The sequence below is a fragment of the Tiliqua scincoides genome, chromosome 8 (assembly GCF_035046505.1).
Source record: "Tiliqua scincoides isolate rTilSci1 chromosome 8, rTilSci1.hap2, whole genome shotgun sequence".
Classification (NCBI taxonomy): Eukaryota; Metazoa; Chordata; class Lepidosauria; order Squamata; family Scincidae; genus Tiliqua; species Tiliqua scincoides.
In genome coordinates, this window is record NC_089828.1 from 39,275,657 (window position 1) to 39,300,335 (window position 24,679).

The 24,679-nt window shown below is 45.4% G+C and overlaps 1 protein-coding gene across 46 annotated transcripts in view; it reads right to left on the reverse strand.

Annotated features, from left to right (window-relative positions):
• Positions 1-4,964: 4,964 nt before the first annotated feature.
• The window catches only part of CELF5 (CUGBP Elav-like family member 5), a 123,905-nt gene continuing 104,190 nt past the window's right edge, over positions 4,965-24,679 (reverse strand). For 4 of the 46 annotated variants that reach the window (XM_066635323.1, XM_066635341.1, XM_066635327.1 and 1 more), the window contains 7 exons: positions 22,294-22,440; positions 14,879-15,023; positions 10,261-10,407; positions 9,021-9,083; positions 7,671-7,754; positions 6,592-6,674; positions 4,965-5,093 (listed from right to left, as the gene is read on the reverse strand). In XM_066635323.1, the coding sequence (XP_066491420.1) occupies positions 4,965-5,093; positions 6,592-6,674; positions 7,671-7,754; positions 9,021-9,083; positions 10,261-10,407; positions 14,879-15,023; positions 22,294-22,440 (798 nt within the window). Of the gene's footprint in view, positions 5,094-6,530; positions 6,675-7,666; positions 7,755-8,763; positions 8,767-9,013; positions 9,084-10,260; positions 10,408-14,872; positions 15,024-22,293; positions 22,441-24,679 lie in introns of those variants that run through there. The other 42 variants (XM_066635345.1, XM_066635342.1, XM_066635332.1 and 39 more) reach the window with 15 other exon arrangements.

Genomic DNA, 24,679 nt, shown 5'->3' on the forward strand with positions numbered 1-24,679 from the left:
CTTACAGAATTGACAGTTAAGTATAAAAAAATTGCATTTACAGCTGTAAACGTGGACTTTTAGAAAACGCATAAGGTCATTCACACCACTTCATACATTCTTCCTCTCTTTCTGACCCGCTGTTCTGAGAAGCACAGGCTGGATACATTTCCAGCTCTGGAAAGATGGTGAACAATGTGTGTGCACATGGCAGTGTGCTCACATCTGGAGGGACCTGCAACTGGGGATTCATTTTGAATGAGCTGTTTGAGGGAAGAGGATGGGGGGGGGCCTACTTCTCCATGTTGTGATTGGGTAGTTCCTGATTTCACACAAAACTGGTGAGGTTAACCAAGCAGGTTAAAACCTCAAGTCACTTGAGAATTGTCTAACTAGATTCTTTGATGACTGTTTTGAAAATTCATACTGAGCAGACAGCACTCTGCTGAATAAGCAAAGTGCTTCACATACATTGGTTCAGGCATTCTTATAACAATCCTGTATGTGTTCTATATTCATTATCCTCCCCACCAAGGCAAATTTTGGAGGTGTAAAGGTATACCGATTTCTTAAGACTCTCCAGTGAGTTCATGGCTGTGGGGAGACTTGAAATGGAAATGTATCATGCTATACAATCCTAAGCATATCTGCCAGGGAATAAGTCTGATTGAACATAGTGAGGCTTACTTCTGAGTAAACACGCATAGGATTGTGTTGTGGCCTGTGATTCCTTCCCTCTTTAATTGACTGCTGCTTTGCATATGGGGCGGGGGGGGATCCAAAGAACTGTGTTAGTTCTGGTGCCCAAGGAGGAAGAGTGTGCTTCAGACTGTTTCTTCAACAGCCCATCATGCTGCTGCAAAGCATGCTGCAGAAGCATAACTTCTGAAGCAGTTTCTGTATAGTGCGTGGAGCGTGTGTTCGAAAAGAACAAGGTTATAAGTGTGTCCAGATTTGCTCTTCTGCTTATCCCCATATTGCAGACAGGAGACTGAGGCCAAGAGAAAGCAGCTTGCCTAAAGCCACCAAGTAAGTTGGTGACAAAGGCAAGATTTGAACTGGGGACATCTGGATTAGGAGGTCAGTTCCTGCACCAGAAGCAATGTGCTGTGGCCATAGTACATTGTAGCATAGTGTCCAAAGTGCATAAAGGAACCCCATGGGCTGCTATTTCCCCCACCTCACCCATTTTGCATAGGTTATGCTGCAATTTTTACTACATTGCATAATTGGTTCTGGCTTTGCTCAGCAATGGATAGGCCGAAATCACTGAAACCTTGGCACCAATCATCTGAAATTGTATTTAGATAACATTCTGGCATCGCAGTGCTTCCAAGTGCCTCTGCACAGACTTGGCGGGGGAGGGGTTTCATTTTAAAAAATGAACTGAGATTCCCAGGACGCCAGATTTCAGTGGTCAGTCCCTCATCCTGTGGTCTCCAAGAATCACAGCATGCACACAACCAAAAGTTTAAACAGTCTCTCTTGTGACTGGATTGAAAAGGTTCTTCAGGAACCTTTTAAAAACAACTGCAGTTTGGAGAAGAATGGTTCCAGGAGGAAATGGGGTTTAACTATTCCAGTTTAAACATGTCTTTCCCACTAGTCACCTGTTAGTTGGCACTGTGGGGTTTTCCTCAATTAACTGGAGTATTTAAGGAAGTTGGCTTGAAGCAGTTTCTTTTCCCAAGGTAGAAGGGTGCAAACTAATGGCCACCACACACTTTTTAAAGACAACAATGGTAAACCCAATCTTAACAGTATACTCATCTTGCAATTCTGTGTTGTTTTGCATGATGTATTTGCTCATTATCAAGGACCCATTCAAATGTTATCATTTACTTACTCATGGAGGGTCAGATTTGGTGAACGGCCCTGGCCGTGATCATGCAACTCCAGGATTAGGAGTAAGCAACTCACCAACTAAGCAAATGAGATCTGCAGGGATAGTAGTGATATCTGCTCTTTTTTCCCCTTCTGGTGCCACACCCTCTATTTTGACAATTTGCCAGGAGGAAGCGGAGGGGCTGACTGGCATCAAACTATAACTGTGTGCTGGCCCAGTGCTTTAAAGGCAATGCTTTACATGCAGCTGTGTCCAAGGGTCAGTCCCTGGCATCTCTGGTTAAAATAATCTCAGGAAGCTGTATTCAGCAAGATCCCTGTCTGAGATGCTGGAAAGCTACAACTGCCAATTGGAGCAGACAGTGCTGTACTAGACCGACCAAAGTTGTACGCCACTCAGTATAAGGTTTGTTCATAACCCCTGTGGGCACATGAACAATGTCACATATGCTGATGCCAGAACGGCTCAGCTTCTGCTGCCCGGACCCAACCACTTGGAAAGCTGTTTTGATGCTTGCGTACACACAACCAATCGTTCACACACACATTTACACAATAACAGGAATGTTTTAAGTACATAATCAAATTCTGGCATATTTCATACTTGCTAAGCAGGAGATCACGTGTAGCGATTAAAAAAATACTTTTTTTGGTCAAACAGTTACCCTTGGCATATCAGATCTCCTGCGGCAGTAGCTAAGCAGTGTGTGTTTTTATGTGCTTTAATTCTGACACCGGCCTAGGGGCAGGAGGTGTTGTGGGGATATAAGGGGTACAGTAGGGGGGCCGCTAAGGAGTTTTTGAGAGGGACACTGGTACAAGTCAAGATGTACCCTTGGTCTCATCCAGCACAGCCATTTTTATGGTCCCATTGTGAACCTCAAGGCTTGGCTACATGTATCAATGGCTATTAGGTGTGATAGCTAAACTGAACCTCCATGTATAGAGGCAGTCTACTTCAGAGGCTAAGGGGATAAACAGGAACGGCTTATCACTTTCATGTCCTGCTTGGAAGTGTTCAGAGGCTGACCCCTTTTGGAAACAGAATGTTGAGCAAGATGATCCTTTGGTCTGATCCAGCAGGGTGAATCTTAGGGAAGATAGGATCCATCAGTAGGTCTTAACTGAGACACCTTGGATAATACATGTATGGGACAATCTGCCTTCAACTGCCAAGGGCTGGGGATAAATAACAGTAAGGGCCGGTGCCTTCATGGCCTGCTGGTGAGCTTTCCAGAAGGCATCTTGCTGATCACTGTTGGCAACAAATACTGGGCTAGATGGACCTTTGGTCTGATCCAACAGTGCAGTTCTTAGAGGGACTGGAGGGGCTTGGGGACAGAGTCTGTGTGCTGCATTGGTGCTGAAGAAACAGGGGTTTTAGGAAGTGCTGGGCATGGGGAAGGAGCAAGAATGTAGGAGGGAGACTGGGGGGAAATCTCACATGAGAGAGGCAGTGTGCTGTTGGTGGGAAGGAGTGCAGCCTTGGTGAGACAGGCTGCGGTTTCCCACCTCACTTCAAAAGAACCAGCCATATCTTTGGCTGTGCTAGTCTCTACGGTGTTTCATATAGAGATATATACACATGTTGCATACTGATTGATGTGTCTGTTGAAGATAATTCTTCTGCAATGATTCTTCTGCAATGTTTCTCCTGCATCTTCTTGGGGTCATATCCGACCTGTCTGAAATGTCAATGTCCACAGAACAGCTCAAAGAGTCCTTTGAGTTCATTTCTGGAGGCAGTGTCGTCAGCCTAATTGTGTTGCTTTCCCCCACGCCCTTTTCCTTACACTTAAAGATGGTTTAACAGTTATCTCTCCATTTGGACAGGATTTGGCTGCTGAGAAAGAGAGACATTGTTTCTTTTCTGTCTTCCAGAACAGTCAGCAGAGTCGGGATGTTGACACCACAAAAGGCACTTGGCGTACCTCTGTCCATTAATGGAGCCTTCTAAGTTAGGCCCAACATCTTATGGTTTCCACTTGGAGGAGAACAACCCCCAGATGGACATATCCTGTCCCTGGCAGGAGATGCACTGGGAAAAACCTTCTCATTCAGAACAGCCTTAGGCAAGACGTCTGGGGCATGCCTTCTTCTGAAATCAAGCCTTCCCCAAAGTTTCTCAAGGATCAGGCACTATCTGAAATATCTCCCCTCCTCACCTCTACTTACCCTCGATTGGCCAATGAAGAAGGAAGAAAAGTTTGGTCCTGTGACTTGATAACGTTTAAAAAAAAAAATAGAGTGACTGTAATATATATATATATATATATATATCTTTCTGTTTATATACATTTTATAAGCCAGTGTTCTATGGCCACTCACCGTGGTGACCTTAGAGGTGCAATGAAGTCATTTGAGTAGTCCACACTCTCAGTTCCTATGGGGGAGCTGTCAATGGTCTTGAAAGATCCATTCTCATAAACAGTGCATCCTTGGGGAAGGCTTCTCCCCAAGAAAGGCAGAAAAAATAGTTCTTGAATCTCTTCTTTGAAACAAAAGAAATAAATTAACTGGAAGAGGATTTTTAAAAACCTTCACCTAGGTGGTAAAGAGATGAGAAATTAGAAAGTCTGGTTTCCCCAACTGGGGTGGCTTCTCTTCACAAAGGTCACAAACTTATCAGCTTATAAGATAACTAATCATGCTTCCTTCTAGTACTGAACTTGAACAGTCCAATGCCTTGTTTGGCAGTTAAATGGGATCACCCAAAAATGAGGGAGTGGTTTCTGCACATGCAGGGGATTTCCTAAGCAGAAGTGTATTTGTATGTAAATTATGAGGGGAAAAATGATCTCCAAAATAGACTGATAAGGACCTGTTCTCATTACTTCCAAGAACTCTGAGATGTTGGTGTTTTCAATTGTCTATCATTGTTGCATGTGTAAACCCCCTCCTCAAACCTTAGGGGAGCCTACTCAAGGAGGAGGAAGTCCACTGGAGGGCCTCTTGCTGAGAGTCTCCTCAAACCTGGAGCCAACCCTCAGAACCATTTTCATGTGGCAACCTGCTTGGTGTTTCCTGCCCATTAGGGATGTGGGAAGAGATACGAAACTCAACTCAACTCAACCAAGATAGCAGATGTTCTCACATTACCTCTTGGAGCACAGATTCCATTACATATGCACATATCGCCATCAGTAGGGGTGGCCAGCATCCTTGGGTCGTTTCAACTGCACCTTCAACCTTTTCATGCCAATTTGGAAGCCATTCATGGCCTGGATGGCAGTCTGGGCACTGGATGGGTTGTCAAAGCTCACAAAACCTGGAGTTAAGGGATGGAGGCAGAGGTACATACAACAAGGTGTTGTTGTTTTTTTGCTGCTACTAATCTTCAGCAGGAACACACCTACAAATTCCAGATTCAATTTCAGACTGAAGCCAGTGAAAACACCACTAGCCTACCTCAGGCACTCTGGATACCTTTGGGTACTTGAGAATTAATGGGTACTCCATTCATCCCCAGGACTCCAGGTGATGCCAGAAGCAGATCTGGTTTGTTATTTTGAAGACTGTGTTTTTGTTTGGAAATAACTGGAGTGAGTGGAGTTGAACGCCTGTGGATGTTGCAGTTCTTGTTTTCTCAAGTTCCTAGGTCTCATAAATATGGTCTCATTAAAAAAAAACGTTCAGTGTGTGAACTGAAAACAACAATAATCCTGAATCTACTGTTTTTCCACTCCTTTCTTTAACTCAGCCATTTTCAACCACTGTGCCATGGCACACTGGTGTGCCGCGAGTGGTCCACAGGTGTGCCACAGGAATTTGGGGGGAAGGTCATTTATTAATAGGGCAAATGGGAGATGTGAGCCCCCACTGGCAGCATGGTGTGCCTTGTCAATTGACAAAAACCTGGTGGTGTGCCTTGACCATTTTAGTGCCTTGTCAGTGTGCCGTGAGATGGAAAAGATTGAAAATCACTGCTTTAACTGTTTAGTTTGATTTTTATATTAATGAATCAAATCAAATCAAACAACAACAATTCACCTGGACACAGAGAACTGAAGAATGTGAGTACTGAAGGCTGTGACATGCGTACACCCATCACACCTTCACCCCTGATAAATAGATTTGGCAGGTTCTTGGAATATTTCAAGGACTTGTTAAGTCTGACCAGAGGCAACATTATGACAAAAGGAGTATGTTGGTACGCTCTGTGGAGTTAAGCCTCTTTTCTTACAATTTCCGGTTATCTTATAGGCCACTGTCTTTCTCCAGCCTCATACATATTTATACAATATACCTGTAGCTATTATATAAGTTAAACAGCTGATGACCACAGAGTTGGAAGGGACCATGGAGGTCACCTAGACCAATCCCTGCTAGGTGGCCATCAAGTCTCTGCTGTCCAATGATGGAGAGCCCACTGCTGCAGAAGGCAAACTGTTCTGGTTCCTTGATGAGGAAATTCTTCCTCGTGTCTAGCCTAAATCCGTCTCCCTGTAATTTCAACCTAGTAACTGCTGATTTACCATCAGAAACAGAAACAATTCTACAATAATCTATGACCATAAGCATAAATGTAACTGAACTGAATACATATTCTCCCTCTGTTTACCCTTGCCTCTAGCTCCCCCGCCCCACCACTCATCTTTGCTTCAATACAGGCTCTACTGCAGCACAAAAGCCAGTGCCCACTTTTGCAGGATTTTTCCAGGTTTTTCTTCTGTGTGCTGCAGCGTGGAAACCCCTCACTCACTCACCAAAACATTTGCTCTGGTTTGTGGCTCGGTCCATGAACACCTTTGAGGATATGATGTTCCCAAAAGGAAGAAACATTTGCATCAGCTCATTGTCACCAAACTCTTGCGGGAGGTGGTAGATGAAGAGGTTACAGCCTTCTGGACCTGTAGGCAGAAGGCAAAAGGATGCAACGGAGTACAACCCATGCTAACTGGGTAAGAGGCACTTTTTCAAGTGGGCGCTCCTCTTTTTAGCAGGGGCAGAGTAATTGGCCTATCTCACCCCAGCAGTGTCTTTTCTGGTGGCTGTCTGCTGGTGTTCTTTTGCATCTTTTTAGATTGTGAGCCCTTTTGGGACAGGGAGCCATTAGATCAGTGGTATTCAGACTGGGGCATCGTGACTGGCCTTAAGGGGTGGGGGCAGGGGGGAAGGCAGCGACGCTGTCCCCAGGATCATGTTGCTAACGGGGCTGCAGGGACTGGGATGTACTCACCACTGTGCAAGCGCCTGCAGGGTGCAGAGCGATCACGCTCCACTTCCGGTTTTGCTCTACTTTCACTTCAAACCAGCTGGGGAGCCAGCTGGTGAGTACATCCCAGTCCCTGTAGCCCCCCTGAGTGATGTGATCCTGGGGATCGTGTTGCTGCCTTCCCCCCGCCCCCGCTGCCTCCCTCCCCTCTCTTGCAAGAACTTACTGCGCTTTTCAAACTCCCAGAGAGTTTGAAAACCGCAGCATTAGATATTTGATTTTCTCTGTAAACCACTTTGTGAAATTTTTGTTGAAAAGAGGTATATAAATACTGTTAACAATAACAACACCCACAGGAAGGGAGGGTGCTTGGTGAGAAGATGGCAGAGCATTAAGAGATTAAATACTTTCCACCTTTGAGTTACAGTCCCAACCTGGATCAGGCCCATGCACAGCTACCACATTGCGGTTAAATGAATTTACCCCCACCTAAACCAAGTCAGTAATGTTACCTCTAGTTTGAGTGAATCAATGTGGGAGACATATATGGAGAAATAAAACCATAAAAATACGGGGGATCTTTTTTTCCCTCTATAGCATGTCCCATAGTGTTGCTCTTCTACTCATAAGAAAAGCTCTCGTGCTTTTCTACTCACCCTGTTCCCCTACATTTGTACCAAAAATGACTTACCTTCTCGTTGCTGTTGCTGAAGGATCGGAAGTGGCTGCGGAATTGCCTGAGCTACCGGGGTGATGGTTGCAGCTGGGTACATGGCTATGGGGGGAGGGGGGACAAGATGAAACAGTGCTGTGTCAAGGCTGAGATACAAATACAGAAACCTCCTTTAAGTTTCACTGTGGACATGAAATCACTAGGTGGTCTGACATGAACCCAGAAAACTCCAGAAAACAATATTAGATGACTGATGCCTGTGAAGTGTTTCAAATATTCAGAAAGTGCCATGGATATAAATTACTAAAATTCATAGAATGTTTAGGCCTGCATTCTGCAAGAATAGGGACAAATGTTTCTTTTTCAGACTTGATTAGTAATCAGGGTGACTTTGTCTAGATGAGCCCCAAATTTCAGCTTTCTAGCTACGGGGTGGAAAACAGTGCAATTATTTTATGGGGTATTTTGAGCCTCAAGTTCTGTGGACAGCTGCATGAATTTCCCAGGTTAAGGTTTCCATTGTCATCTGGACAGCTGACAGTGTGAGGACTGCTTTTCTGACATGCTTTTCTGACATGTGAAAGTACCCAGGACTGAGGCAGTTCCCTCAGGTGGCAGACTGGCACAGGATACCCATCTCAGTTCACTCACTTGCCTCCACTGTTCCTCCTCCTCCCACTCCCAATTTCCCACTGGATTGGGAAAGAAAGAGGGGGATGAAGTGGAAGAGGAAGTGTGGAAGTGGAAATGGAAGAGGACGGTTAGCCCAGTAGAGTGGTGGGCTAAAGTGTCTCACTGGTCCATCGTTCTCCTCCACACTTCCTTCTCCTAATTGAGGGACTGAGAGGAGCAGAAACTGGCACATCATCAGATAAGGGGGAGTAGGATTTGGCATGACATCTCAGATCCCAAGCTGCCCCTGTGATCCTCACCAGGGAGTGTATGAATTGTTGAGTGAAACTTTAACACCTGTATGCAGAAGTTCCCTGGCAGTATCTGCTTGTAGGTCTGCTTGAAACCATGGAAAGCTACAACCTGTCAGAGAAGACACTGGGCTAGGTAGACCGATGTTCTTAGTAGAATGCAGTTCCACATGGTGGAGCCATAGCACCTGCTTTACATTGGTTTCAGTCTGTGATGGCATCTCCAGGTACAACTGGGAAGGACTAGTACAATCAATGTCTTTTTCATTTCCTCCAAGGCTCCTTGGAAAGTTTTCCAAGGTGCCTTGGAGAACTACTGCCAGTCAGTGTAGACTAGACTGGGCTAAATGAACCAAAGATCAACTCAGTACAAGGCAGCTTACAATGCTGCTACAGGTCCCAGCAGTATTAAGGAAGAGAATATCAAGGAAGTCAACAGCAGTACCTGCATACTGTTGGACTCCGGTGAAGGCTGGATGCAGGGTCTCTGTTACTGATGGGTTCTGGGCTGGAGGGAAAAAGATTTTTTAAAAGGATGGAATGAAGGCGTGAGTAACAAAGGAAGAAAAATCTACTTATGCCTCAAATGATCTGAAAGTCCTAAAACAGAACCAGTGAGTTCAAAATTAGCTACACCAGTACTCAGAATCAGCCATTAATAACTAGACATTATAAGTACCAGATGTACTAGATCCAAGCACCAGAAGTTGGAAACAGCAGAAGAAGAGGTCTTGCCTTTATACATGGTCTTGTGAATTTCCTGAAAGCATCTGGCTAACCTCTGTTGAAAACAGACTGTTGGACTAGAAGGACTTTGGTCTAAAACCGTGCCCAAAACGTGGCCTGGAGGCTATTTGCGGCTCTCAGGGACCCCCTATCCAGCCCGTGGGGAGCCCCTAATCTCCAATGAGCCTCTGGCCCACTGGAGCCCACACCGGTCCAATGCAACTGCTCTCAGTGTGAGGGCCAACCAAGGGTTCCTCTGCTGCTTGCAGTTTCAGTCTGTGAAGCAGCAGTGGCAGCAAAGGAAAGGTCAGCCTTGCTTTGTGCAAGGTCTATAATAGGCCTTGAGCTATTGTGAGAATTCATTCATTTAAGTTATTTCTCTAAGGGCGCTATTCTACCGCTTTCCAGCACTGGCATTGCGGTACCAATGGGACATGTGCTGCATCCTGCAGTTGGGTGTCACTCACAAAGTCCTCCTCAAAGTAAGAGAATGTTTGTTCCCTTACCTTGAAGCTTCATTGCCCTTATGTCAGTGCTTGAAAGCACTGACATAAGGGGTTAGGATTGCACCCTAATATATTCATTTATTCAAATTTTAAATGTAAATTAATTTTAAATATAAATTTATTATTTTTTCCCCCGGCCCCTGACAGTTTCAGAGAGATGATGTGGTCCCCTTGCCAAAATGTTTGGACACCCCTGGTCTAAAAACTAGTGATGAATTCAAACATTATCCAAGCACAGCTCAGAAGATGAAGACTCATAATGTGCAATGCATAAGAGACAAGCATTCCAACCCCCAAAATTAAAATCTCCTCAACCTCCATCCCACCCATCTTCCCATGCACCACTGCCAAGTTGGTCCCCAGCCCTTACCTTTTAAGCGGCTCCAGCAATGGAAAGGGGGATTTCTCTTCCCTTCCCTTTTTGATGCCCTGCATGCTGCTAGAGCTACATACCTGTGCAAGGCACAAGGCCATTTGCATACACTGCCTCCAGGGTGGGATGACTGCTTGGGATAGGGAGAACTCCAGGGAAGCTGTTTGCGATGGGCGCAACCAGCCCTGGGACAGCAGTTGTGCTCAAGAGAGGAGGCGAATGTAACCCTGCAGAGTGGAAGAGACAAAGACTGAAGACAGATGTACCACAATATTTTTAGAGCAGGAGGGCTCTAAAAGAGAGGAAGGGAGCTCAGGGACTGGTTGTAAGTTTTGGGTTTTTTATATGATTATCTATCTCCATACAAAGCTTCAATATGAGTAACTGCAATTTGTAGCCCAATCTTAACCAACTTTCCAGCACTGATGCAGCCACAATGCCCTTGAGGAGGCTGCTGTGATTGTCCTCCTACCACAGAATGCAGCATACACAGTGCATAACTGCATTGGCACTGGAAAGTTGGTTAGGATTGGGCTGTTATGCCCATAAACTCTCCCCTTTCTTCTTTCCCTGTTGACAGTTTGACTGTAAAAATGTAGAACCAGGGAGCTATCTCTTCTCTTTAGGAAATTTACTTTGCAAAATGCCATATTCATTAAAAGCCCCAGACAAAATTAAATCAATAATAAGCAAAGAACTGTGAGCTCTGTAACTCAGGGCACAATCCTAACCAACTTTCCAGTACTGACTTAGTCGCAATGCAATACCTTACCCAAGGTAAGGTAACAAACATGCCCTTAGCTTGAAAAGGCCCCTTTGACTACCTCCCCACTGCAGGATGCAATGCAAACCACATTGGCACAGCCACTGGCGTTGCTAGGGGGCTGCGGGGGGTGCGGGCCGCACCGGGTGATGCACCGGGGGGTGACGCGCCCTGGGGGGATGCACTAAAATTGCAGCTTTAGGAGCTATCCCGTCACACCATACACTGTTGGATGCAGAATGTCCAGCGGAATGTAATGCAAAAAACAGAGTGAAATAGCTCCTTTCCTTCAAAAGTTAAGGCCAAAAAAACAGAAAGAAAAAATGGAGGGAGCCCTATGGAAAGTGAAAGTGAGCCGTATCATGCGTTTACTTGCATGTAAGCGTACTTTCCTTAGCCTGTCGGAAAGGGCAGGCTGAGAGGAATCCAATGACACCAGAATGGTCCCAATTCAATGAATGCAGCCCCCCAAAAACACCCGGGAAGGAGGTCCCCCTCCCAGTTGCGAGTGTATTGAGCCTGAAACGAAGCCACGTGGCCACATCTACTCATGAGTAGGCAAACTTGCCTTAGTCCATTGGAAAGGGCAGGCTGAGAGGACTCCAACAAGGTCCGAATGGTCCTGATCCAATGAATGCAGCCCCCAAAAACACAGGAGAAGGAGGTCCCTCCCTCCCAGCTGCAAGTCTATTGAGCCCTATGCCTCACAGTCGCGTTTACAGTAGGCAGACGTGCCTTGGCCAGGCAAAGGGGAATATGAGGACACCAGATCCAATCGAACTGGAGCGCAACAAGTGTTCCAGAAGGCAGCCTCCCCCCCCCCCCACCAAAAAGGACAAAAAAAGAGGCTTCAACTGGTAAGGGGAAAGTTCTCTATTTTGCACTTGCAAAGCCAGGAGGGTCTTTATTTTGATATGCTTGAAATAGAAGAACTTTAAACTGGGCACTGGGGAGGGTTAAAGATCTCACTGATTCTTTGGCGGGGAGTTATTGCAGGCAGGCTACAGAGAAAATTCACTTGGTGGAACAGGACTGGCTCCCTCTTATTTAATTATTTCTTATATTTTAATTTAATTATTTAGAATTATTTATTTTAATTTGCTTGATGATGTCACTTCTGGCCATGACATCACTTCCAATGGGTCCTGGACAGATTGTCATTCTAAAAAGTGGGTCCCGGTGCTAAAAGTTTGAGAACTGCTGCAAAAAAGTGTTAATAAGTGTGTGCGTGTATGTGTGTGTGTGTGTGTAGGAATAATACCATCATGTTATATATCAATCAGTGCGTAATTTCATGTAGAATGCAATGAAACAAACCACATTGAAATATCTGTGTTTTAACAAAAGATACAGCCAAAAAACCAGTGGGGGTGGGGCGATGGTACACCACCATGCCCACCACCTGGGGCGTTGCCCTGCCCACTGCATGAGGTGACGCCCAGGCCTCCTGCACCGGGTGATGCGAATCCTAGTGTGTTCCTGTGGGAATCCTGTGGGAATCCTGTGTTCCCACTACGTCAGTGCTGGAAAGTTGGTTAGGATTGCGCCCGCAGTGAATGATAGCTTGTGAAAACAAATGGAGTCAGACCATTGGTCTGTCTAGCTACCTACTCTGGCTGGCAGCAGCTCTCCTGGGTCTTTGCTAGCCCTGCTATTCAAGATCATGTTTCAATAGGGGAAACAATAGGGAAAGCCTGGGGGCTTCATAACACAAAATGTGTGCTTTCTCACTGAACTATGGATGCCTTTCATCAACAAAGGAAGATGATTAAAAAGATGATTAACAAGGAAGACTGCTAATCCTTCTAGCCCACTACTGTATATTCTGAGAGACATTGATTGAGGCAGATCTTTTCCAGTTCTGTGACCTGAAATCCTTTTAACTAGAGCTGATGGGAATTGAAGAAGGGACCTTCTGCATCTGGAGTTGGTGCTCCATCACAGAACTGTGGATGCTTCAGATAAATTTATAAAACTGCTTTCTACTGAATCAGCACATTGGTGCATTTATCCCAGCATAGTCTCCTCTGACTGGCAGAGAGGTCTTTTTCAGCCCTATTACTTGAAATATTTTTTAAACAAGAAGTTGCAAAGATTGGTTGAGCATTTTTCTGCATGCAAAACATGTATATCACCACTGAGTGCCTATAATTTCAGGCCAATTGTGGGGATACATGCCATTTTAAACCTGGCTAGTGGAGAGTAAAGAAATTAACCAGAGTCTGTGTTCAAACCCATTCAAGACATTTTTTTCCAAACTGGCCAATGCAATTCCTGCACCCCATGGGTAACTGCAATTTATGCATGTAAACCGTCTCCCACTATTGTAGCTAAGGGGGGCCAAGGTCCCAGGTTCTAGGACCTGGGGGGTGCTACTTCTCCAGCAACAGCAGCAGTGTGCACCCGCCTGCCCTGAGAACACAGGAGAAGATGCTCTGAGTGGTTGCAAGTTGCTCTGAACAGCCAACCATTTTTGCTTTTTTTTCCTGGCAAAAAAGGGAAAAAGCAACTCTTGCATCCTCTATTTAGTTTATCTATCCCCAGCAGTCTTGCAGACCCCCAGTCTTGCAGATTGTTTTATCCCCTAGTGGTTTGCCTGCCCCCGAGTGAATTCCTGTGTTCCCACTAATTGGCTAAGCCTTCCACTGCTTCCTGTTGCTCTCTTTTTCATAGGCCAACTTTGGTGTGAAGTTGACATTTTTGTAAAGCTAAGGAATTTCAAAATACATGCGCAGTGGAGCCAGCAAGGAGTTGGCAAGGAGGTTGGCAAGGGTTGGCAAGGAGGGTGGGGCTTTGCTCCACTCAGAAGAAGCTTTCACCTAATTACTAAGTTGTCAGTCTGACTGAAAATTCAGTCAGTCAGACCATTAGCCAATTACTAAGTTGTCAGTCTGAGACCAAAAGGCTCAAGAACCCATTTGCTGTCTGGGTTCTGAAGGGCCACTGGTCCCCAGTGCAACCAAGGAGAATCCTTGCTACTTGAGTGCCAGTGTGTGTGGCAGTTTATGGGAGCATTTTCAATATCATGGGTGAAGGGAAAATGAGAGATTTTGTAGCCAAAGTGGAGATGGGCAGGAGCATGTTCAGTAAACCCTGAAGTAATTGGTGGTGAGGTCATCATTACTTCCAGGTCAGGTACTTGTGGGCGGGGGGCATCCTATGTCAAGACCCCAGGTGCCAGATGCCCTAGCTAGGCCAGTGCTGCCTCCTCCCTTCAATCCTCAGCAAGTACAGTGAATCCAGAGGAAAAAGTCAAAAAGTCCTTGGTCAGCCAGAAGAGACACTACTGGAAAAGATCATATGCATATTTTTAAACAGGGAGAGCCCACAGTTCAAAGTAAGCTTAACAAAGCAAGTCCTAGATTCCATTTCAAGCCAAGACCTTGGAGACCCCTTATCAAGTCACACCGGGGAATACAGTACTGGCACAGACAGACCAATCATTTGACTCAGCACAAGGCAGCTTTGTGCATGTGTGACAAAAAGCATACAGTAAAGCTCTTGCTTTTAGCCAGAAGGCCACAAAAACACACTTAGCAAATGGAAGATCCCAGGTTCACTCCTCAGCGTCTTCAGTAACAAAGATCTCAGGGAACAAGCTGGCAAAGGCCTCTTTCCGCTCAGGTCCCTGGAGAGTCATTGCCAGGCTGAAGAGGCCATGGGAAAGGGCTATAGTTTACTGGAAGAACATATGCATTGTTATGCAGAAGGTCCCAGTTCAATCCCTGGCAGCAACCCATCTAGGGCTGGGAGAAATTCTGATTTGAAACCCAGGAAAGCTACTGCCAGTTAGAGTAGATAATACTGGACAAGAGGACAAATTGGCTAATGATGGGCTGCTTTATGGAGGTGAAAGTGAACCACATAGTAGGGGATGTGCCCCACCTCACAATATTGCTATTCCACCCTGTTGCTTTAGATACCCAGACACACACCTGAGGTTTGTGCAATAGGAGTGGCCGGCAGGCCATTTAAGCTGACGGTGCCAATTTGCTGAATGTGGCATGGGGAAAAGGTAAGACTAGTAGGGCTCATAAAGCTGCCATGGGAAGCTGAGAGGACCGTTTGCTGCTGCATCAGCTGGAAAAGGAACAAAAATACTCACAATAAGTACACCATAAGCAAAAACTGGAGTAAGTTCAGATGTGTTTCTGTGCATATCACACTTTCATTATGTCTGCTTTCTCTCTTATTATACTCACACACACATCATTTCCGCTCTGATGCACTCTATCTGCTCTGACACACACAGTCTAACAACTCTGCAAGAGAACGGCCTACTGATGAACACTTTGTGCTCAATTCCTGCCCCTATAGTGTACTGATAGTTTTCTTTTCTTTTTTTCTTTAAGCTGAGAATTGGCAAAATCACCATGGAAAAATTGCTATTTCTCTCCAAATCTCCGTATTCTGTGCTTGAAATTGCTACCTAGTTTTTAAAGTGCTGTATAAAATTATCCAAAGCCAACTTTAATTTCAAAGGATCTTTTGGGGAAAGCAACCAACTGAGATCATCTACATCTACCTACTCTCTGGCCCACCATTCCCAGAAGTTTGATCAGCAGATACCAGGAAGTGGCCTTCTTGGTGGCAACACCAGACTTTTTCTCATAGAAGTTAGGCAAGTTCCCTCTCAGGCTTTGAGCAGATGGAGAAACAGTTGCGGACCTACCGTAAGGTCCAATGGGGCAAAAGCCCCAGATGCAAGGGGCTAGGTTTTGAACTGTTATGGTTCAAAAGAAACGTTTTTCTGTGAACCAGAACTGAACCCAAATTTAATATACCTCCTTTGTCTTGAACCTGAACCAGAAACAAACAGCTTAACAGGAGAAGTGGTAACTGGTTCAAAGGAATTGGTCAATAATAACTATTATTATTAATAATGGTTAATGTGGTTATTATTATTATTAATAATAATAATTATGCCACATTGGCACTTGGTGTAATCCAAGAACTTAACTTTTCACCTTCCTTCCTGAGAACAGTTGCATAACTTGAATTTATCACAAAATCTGAAATTAAAATAATAGAAAAGAGCCGTGCTGGATCAGACCATGGAACTGGAAGCAGAGATTTCAGATACCACCATAACTGTTGATACATCTATCTTTGCCTGTGAATTCCTCCAAGCCCCCACCCCCACCCCCAGCAGAACTAGCAGCTTTGCATTTTCATTCACCTAGAAAGTGGTTTGCCCAAGCAGTGTTGGCATTGTTGCTGTCCTGCTGTTCATAGAACACAACTTCCCCACTATCTTGTAGCTCAATGGGATCATTGGATGCTGGTTTAGATTCTGGGGTAGAATTCTGTATCTCTGAATGAATTTCAGTCTTAGTACCTTTTCTCCAAATTCATTCATTCATTTAACCTTTATTGGCATAAACAATATCCACTAAATGGCAGCAATAACAAATTTATAGTAAACAAAAATAAAACATCCAAGGTTGCAACCAGTCATTGTTCAGGATCACTGTCTGGGGGAATAGAAAAGCAGGGATTTACATCTTGACAGCACTGCAAATAAATATTTTGCAACATGTATTGAGTGACACTCATTTCTGCCATCCAGCAGGTACCAAACCAGGTCTGAATCTGAACCATGAAAGTTTCCAGAAATGGGAATAGAAATCGATGGTGTAAATCAGTATAGTGGGGACAATACAATAATATTGTATTGGACTCAAGGTCAAGGACTCAGTTGAGGTCAAATTGCAAGAACATGACTGCATTTTATGCATCCAATGACCTATTAAATTTTGCTCTCAGGATCCTCCAAATTCCTTTCTCTACCTTTGCTCTAAAACAGGGGTACCCAAACCCCGGCCCGGGGGCCACTTGTGGCCCTCGGGGACTTCCAATCCAGCCCTCAGGGAGCCCCCAGTCTCCAATGAGCATCTGGCCCTCTGGAGATTTGCCGGAGCCCGTTCTAGCCTGATGTTACGGCTCTCAGCTTGAGGGCGACTTTTCAACCTCTTGTGTTAGCTGTGGGATGAGGGCTCCCTCCACTACTTGCTGTTTCTGTGATGCTTGCTTACCTCTGTGATGCAGCATCGGCAGCAAAGGAAAGGCCAGCTTTGCAAGGCTGTGAGCTACTGCAAGACCTGCATTCATTCATATAAATTCCATCTCTAATATATTCATTTATGTAAATTTATTCAAATTTTAAATGTAAATTAATTCTTTTTTCCCCAGCCCCCGACACAGTGTTGGAGAGATGATGTGGCCCTCTTGCCAAAATGTTTGGACACCCCTGCTCTAAAACACAAGCATAATGTTTGGGCCTTTTGAAATCATTCCTAATTCTGTTGATTCTCCAGTGGGCAGCAGGATCTCAACTGTCTTCTTCTCAAGAGCGAACCAGGAAGATGGCAGGACATGAGCCTGGCATGTCTTGTGACAGAAAGCATTTGCAAATGGGGGTTCAAGATAACAAGGATTTTACTAACTGGATACAACCATACTGTTGTATGGTCAGGGCAGGAGGTCTGGTCTAGAGGGTAGAGCCTCCGTCTGCCTGAAGATAACATCCACAAGGTTGCCAGTTCGAGGCCACCAGCACCGTGCAACCTTGAAGCAGCTGACAAGCTGAAGCCGAGCTATTCCATCTGCTCTGAGCATGGGAGGATGGAGGCCAGAATGTGAAGCCAGATCGGAATGAAACACCCAAATGTAGTGGTTCTTGAAAGAAAGAACCTTCTTTCAATTGTAAAAATCCCTATTTAATAAGGGATTTAAATAAGCCTGCCTATGTAAACCGCCTTGAATAAAGTCTTGAATAAAGACCAAGAAAGGCGGTATATAAATACCTGTTATTATTATTATTATTATTATTATTATTATTATTATTATTATTATTATTATTATTATTTTTCCTAACTGTCACTGGGGTCTGAAATGCTAATAAACTCTAGACCTAGCCAGTCTTTGCACCTAGCATACAAATGAATAACAAAATGAATAACAAACGAAGAGCCCTGCTGGATTAGACCAAAAGTCATCTGGTCCAGAATCCTAGTCTCAACAGTGACCAGCCAGAAGTATTGGAGAAGCCCACATACAGCACATAAATATAACAGCATCTTATGTTAACTTTTAAAGTTAATTGATCCTGGAGCTTAACGATTAAGAGGTTCACTGCCCCTGAGCACAGAGGCTCCTTTCATTTGTTCATAAACTCATCCTCCACAACATAAGAAGAACATAGACAAAAAGTAATTCTAGTCCAGCGTTCCAAAACTGTTTCCAAAATTAGCCAGTCAGATGCCTCTGGGAAGCCCATAAGCAGGGCATGAAAGCAACTACCGTCCCTTATTGTTTGATCCATCATATGCTATTCAGAGATAGACTGCTTCTGAAAGCTGGAAGCTCCATTAGCTACCATGGAGCACAATGCAATTAGCTCCATTAACACAATGGAGAGAGGTGAAAAGCGGTGTGCCCCAAGGATCTGTCCTGGGACCAGTGCTTTTCAACCTCTTCATAAATGACCTGGAGACAGGGTTGAGCAGTGAAGTGGCGCAGTTTGCAGACGACACCAAACTTTTCCGAGTGGTGAAGACCAGAAGTGATTGTGAGGAGCTCCAGAAGGATCTCTCCAGACTGGCAGAATGGGCAGCAAAATGGCAGATGCGCTTCAATGTCAGTAAGTGTAAAGTCATGCACATTGGGGCAAAAAATCAAAACTTCACATATAGGCTGATGGGTTCTGAGCTGTCTGTGACAGATCAGGAGAGAGATCTTGGGGTGGTGGTGGACAGGTCGATGAAAGCGTCGACCCAATGTGCGGCGGCAGTGAAGAAGGCCAATTCTATGCTTGGGATCATTAGGAAGGGTATTGAGAACAAAACGGCTAGTATTATAATGCCGTTGTACAAATCTATGGTAAGGCCACACCTGGAGTATTGTGTCCAGTTCTGGTTGCCGCATCTCAAAAAAGACATAGTGGAAATGGAAAAGGTGCAAAAGAGAGCGACTAAGTTGATTACGGGGCTGGGGCACCTTCCTTATGAGGAAAGGCTACGGCGTTTGGGCCTCTTCAGCCTAGAAAAGAGACGCCTGAGGGGGGACATGATTGAGACATACAAAATTATGCAGGGAATGGACAGAGTGGATAGGGAGATGCTCTTTAAACTCTCACATAATACCAGAACCAGGGGACATCCACTAAAATTGAGTGTTGGGCGGGTTAGGACAGACAAAAGAAAATATTTCTTTACTCAGCGTGTGGTCGGTCTGTGGAACTCCTTGCCACAGGATGTGGTGCTGTCGTCTAGCCTAGACGCCTTTAAAACCCCTTTTGGACAAGTTTCTGGAGGAAAAATCCATTATGGGGTACAAGCCATGATGTGTATGCGCAACCTCCTGATTTTAGAAATGGGTTAAGTCAGAATGCCAGATGTAGGGGAGGGCACCAGGATGAGGTCTCTTGTTATCTGGTGTGCTCCCTGGGGCATCTGGTGGGCCGCTGTGAGATACAGGAAGCTGGACTAGATGATCCAGTGGGGCTGTTCTTATGTTCTTATGTTCTTACCATGCTCTATAGCTGCTAATAGACCTCTTCTCCTCCACAAACTGACCAACATCTTTTTTTTTAAGTTAGTGGGGGAAGCTGTGTTTGGACACAGCCTCAGGCATGAATGGTGCTATGAAACACACATGCTAGGCAAATCTCATCCATGTACTCCCTTCTTGGTGTTCAAGTAAAATTCAAGAACACCCTTCTTGGTGTTCAAGTAAAATTCCTTTCGGCTGCAGCTCCGGGCCAACAATCTTCAAAAATAACATCACAGAAAGGGAAAATTCCTTGTGAACACACACAGAGTTCCTGTGGCAAAAGAATTGGCCAATGCTCTGAAGTATGAGATTCAATTACACGTTCTGATTCCACACAGCCACAAAGGTTTGTTGGCAGCAGGAAGGAAAAAAATATATGTAGCAGCTTCTCCTCCCGCCCACACCAAAGCCTGAGCCCACATCCCCCAACATGCCTCTCTTTTCTCAGATAAGAATGTCACAAAGGGAAACTGTGTGAAAATTTGTGAGAAGGAGGAGGGGGAAGAAAAGACAGAGAAGGCCAGGCACTGAGAAAGGAATGCAGGACCTGCTCTTATCCATTGGCTTTGAGAAAGAGAATATCGCCATGGATTCTTTTAGTCAGTGCTCACTCATGATTAGGCCTGGAGCCTTCTCACAACCTCAGGGCTTGGTCCTGAGGACATGTGTACGCACTTAAAGAACACTCACAAAAGGCAAGTTGGGCAAAGTGATCTTTGGTGTAATAAAAGAAACACTCACACAAAATAATGTCTTTTTTCAGCTATGAAATGTTGGCATGTATGGAATTAGTGTGGGCACCATGTGGCTCCCCAGGATGGACCACTGCTTATGCCTGAAGTGCCCAACTTCATGTGGTGAAGGAGTAACTCTCTGCCAAGACTTGCTCTGTTATCACCTCCCCTCACCCATCCCAGCCGCAAACTGGAGGGGATCAGCCATCTTGTGTCATCACAGGAGGATACCTGGAGAAGTGGCCTAGAGGGGATAATGCAAGGATGGAGAGGCACCTTGAGGCACCTGAAGCCAGTGATGGAAGAGTTACTCTTTTGACTAAGAGAGTCATTCCATTGCCACTCTGACAGGAAATGGAAGGTTGCCCAGAAGCCCCTGAGATGACACAAGCGCTTCCTTTGTAATGCAGCACAGCAGTTTTACAGTCTTTTGCTGGCCCTGGTGGAGGGGCTGAGCCCACAGAAACAATGGGAGGAGAGGAGACACAAAGGAGGAGCTTTGTTGCTGTCATCAACATCTTATGAGGAAAAACCCACCACACACCCCATAATGCCAAAATTATACCTACCACAAAGACAGGGTTGAGGGGGACTCACCAACATAGGAGGGTCCTGCTTTGCTAGGAGCTTAGATGTGGAACTAATCCTGTACACAGTTGCCCACTTGGAAAATCCACAGCCATTATAGAAAATTTATTTTATATTCTTGTTCCTCCTTAGTTAAGCTCAGGGCAGTGGACGGGGCAGTCTGACTCTCCTATTCAGGCACTGACCAGGGCAGGTTGGAATCAGGAGCTGGCATTGGTGGGCAGCTGCTGAGGGTCCACAGCCTTTACAAGGGTATCATACTGGATACTGTTGACACTTGAGACCACCTCAGTCCCCTTAGCCTCCTTGCAGTAGCAGTGAACAGATTCTCTTAGGGTCCACCTGGTTAGGAGGGAGCCTATGGAGGACAGTTTGCCACACAGCCTCCTTGACCTAGAACCAGCCCTGACCAGCCCAAGACATGCATTAGCTTTAGAGGTGAGCCACATCATGGCACCCTTAGACCAACCTGGATTCTGCAACGTGAAACAACTACAGTCAGATCTCTTTATATGCGACTTCACTATACATGAATTTGCTTATTCATGAGGGGCAGAACAGTCACCTACCACTTGTTATATGAGACTCTGTTCTTATAATCCATGAATACTGTGTCAGTACACTCAGCTCAGGGGAGCTCAATGGAGCTACAAGGAGGCAGGCAGGAGCAAGAGAGGTTGCAGGATGTGGAGGAAACAAGACAGCGGCCTCGTTGCAAGTGGAAGACAGCGCCAGTGCTGTGCAGTGGGGAGAGGAAGAGACCCCATATGGTATATGGCTGTTGGGATGGGGAGGTGTGATAATCACATCCAGCCAATTAGACTCATTTTTTTGAGAATTGTCTGGACTGGGTCAATTTTATGCATCAAATGGGTATTGGCATTGGCCCATGAAGAACTGTAGGACCCATTTGTGTCTGCTTCCAGACTTGCTCCACCATCTTGGGCACCATCTCAAGGACTCTTCATAATCCTGGCAGTGATGAGAGGTCTCTGGAAAGCTACATGAGGGCTGCTCTGTTTCTAACCCAAGAAACAGTTGGAGGAGGATGGGATGCATCCTCCAGTGAGGAGCAACTCCTCACTGCTGAACTCTGAGGTCTCATTGTGGGCCAGAAATCTTCAACGTCAAGGCATAACTGGCACGGAGAAATCACCATCACCACAACCTTCAATGCATCAAGGAATACCAGCACAAAGAAGGAAACATTAGACATTGGGGATATTGATGTGCCCTTGCTATCACCAGCCCCACAGACTTCAAGTTACAATTCAGGTTAATAAAGTTCACAGAGAATATGATGAAGAGGGTTCCCTGGAACCTAACCCCATTTTTGCCATAGGCTCAATGATTCAGTATCCACTAATTTGGTATCCATTAGTTTTTCCAGGAACCTAACCCTAGGAGATAATGAGATTTGACTGTATGTAGTGTCACTGTAGGGCAAATCTGACCCTCACTCTGAGGATACTCACAGCCTGTGCATATGCACTGTATGGACTGAAAGGCAAAGTGAGTGATGGCGTGAGGATCCCAAGCTGCCCCACCATCTGCTGCATGCGTCGCAAGGTCCTCTCTTTGTCTGTGTCTGCAAATTTCACCACGAGGCTGGAGGATGCGCCCTGGGCCAAGAGAAAAAGGCACAAAGTTGAGGGTAGAAAAATGGGAATTTCTTACCTGCGAATTCAAGTTTTTAGGAGAGGAAGGGGGGTGTTCCTGACAGATTAGGAATGCCCCCCACCACACAGGAGGCAGGGCCAGCTGAACATGTGAAATCCTCCCACTGAAGGCATCCCATTCCTCAGACTGCCTTGGAGAGATGGAATATCCCTCAATTCGACTAACCACCATAGCCATGGTGATTGAAGACATCTGACTGCAAAAATGTGCCAAGAAATGTTGGAATTCTGCAACAGAAAACATGTAACTGGGAAAAGAGAAACATGTTACGCATATAAAACTGTGTACAAGAGGCTGCCAGGAGGCCCTAATTATGACCCCACATGTAGCCTATCAACCTCAGGAAGATGCTGAGCCTGTTGGTTGGGTGGAACCACCCTGTTGGTTGGGTGGAATGTCTCACCTTCCTCTCCCAAGAACAGGAATTCACAGGTAAGAAATTCCCACCTTCTTAGGTAGAGGAAGGGAGGTATTTCTGATAGATGGAGATGTACCAGAACAGTACTACATCTGGGCCGGTGAAACTAGCCTAATCATGGCTTGTGATTTGTTGTAACACCTGTTTGGCAAAGGCTGCATCGACTGATGCTGCTAGGTCTACCTTATAGTATCTAACAAATGTGTGGGAAGAGGACCAGGTCGCTGTCATACAGATTTCTAAGAGAGATGCCAGACAATGGAAGGCAGCCAGTTGCAGCCCCTCTTAAGGAGTGTACGTGATGCCTTTAGGTGGAACCAAACCACTTAACATGCAGGCCAATTCTATGCCATGGCAAAACCAACATGAAAGAGTACTACCGGATGCTTTTGTGCTTGCGTTCCTCCCTTGGAACATGGGGTCCGTCTTCCTCAAGTATAAATACGCAGTACCCTGCACATATCTAAGGTCCTATGGACAAGTCTGGGACAAAAGGAGGGAAGGATCAACTCCTATTCCTGGTAGAAGATGGCATTAACCTTGGGAACAAATGTTGGCTCTCTCCTTAGCACAATCTTATCCTGACAGAAAATGCACAACTTGGGGTGCACAGAAAAGGCCCCCAACTCAGAGACACTTTGAGTGGAAGTGATGGCCACTAGAAACGTTTCATATGTCAGTTCCCTTAACCCTACCATGACCATAGGTTTTAAGGGAGGGACCATGAGAGCCTGTAAGACTTTACTGAGGACCGAGTTGGAGAACTAATGGATAGGAGGAGGATTCAAGAGAGAGAGTCCCTTAAAAATGTTTAATATGAGGATGTATGGGACTAAATCCAAGTCCCTCTCATGAAGGGCTGCTACATGCCTATGCAGAGTGCTAGTACTGAGGCCCTTATCCATACCAACTTGAAGAAAATCTAGGATGTTACAGATTTTTGGATGCCAGACACCCCTTTATCCTCACACCAGTCCAGAAAAATTCTCCTTGTAGAACAGAATATCCTCTTTGTGGATTGATCCTAGATGCCAGCAGTGTCCCTAAATAGGTATTTCAGAATACCCATACTCCTTAAGGGCCTCCATGCTGGTAAATGAAACCTGTCTACGTAACAACAGACCCTGGAGAAGATGGTCTGGATGTATAACCCAATTGCTTTGGACTGACATGTTGACCAAGTCCAAGAACCATGGTCTCCCTGGCCACTTGGGAGCTATTAGGACAATGTTTGTTTTCAAGCATCTTACTTGATGAAGAACCCATGCAATTAGAAATATTGGAGGCCAGAGGCTATGTCTGTGTCTGTGTCTTCTCCTCCCTGTTCCCTTGCTCTTGTAAAGAACCTCAGAAGTTGGGAGTTTTCTCTTATTGCAAACAGGTCTTTATGGGGAGGCTGAATTACCTCTTTGAAGACCTCTGGATGACCACTCTGTGTCCTTGAGTCTGCAATGACTGAACCAGTCCGCCACCCTGTTTGATGCTTCCACCAGGTGTTCAGCTTGGATAGACAACAGGATTACCTCTGCCCAAGTGAAAAGGAGCTACACTTGCTTGCTGAATTCGTCAAAAAATGTGCTGCCTTGTCTGTTGATGTAGGCCTTGGTGGTTATATTGTCCATCTTCACCAGGCCATAGTTTCCTTGAGGATAATCCCTGAAGGACATAAGAGCTAGGCAAATGGCCTTTAGTTTCAGGAAGCTGATGCTCCTTGCCAAGTCCTGTGCTGGCAGTTTCCTTGAGTCAGCAGGTCCTCCATGTGT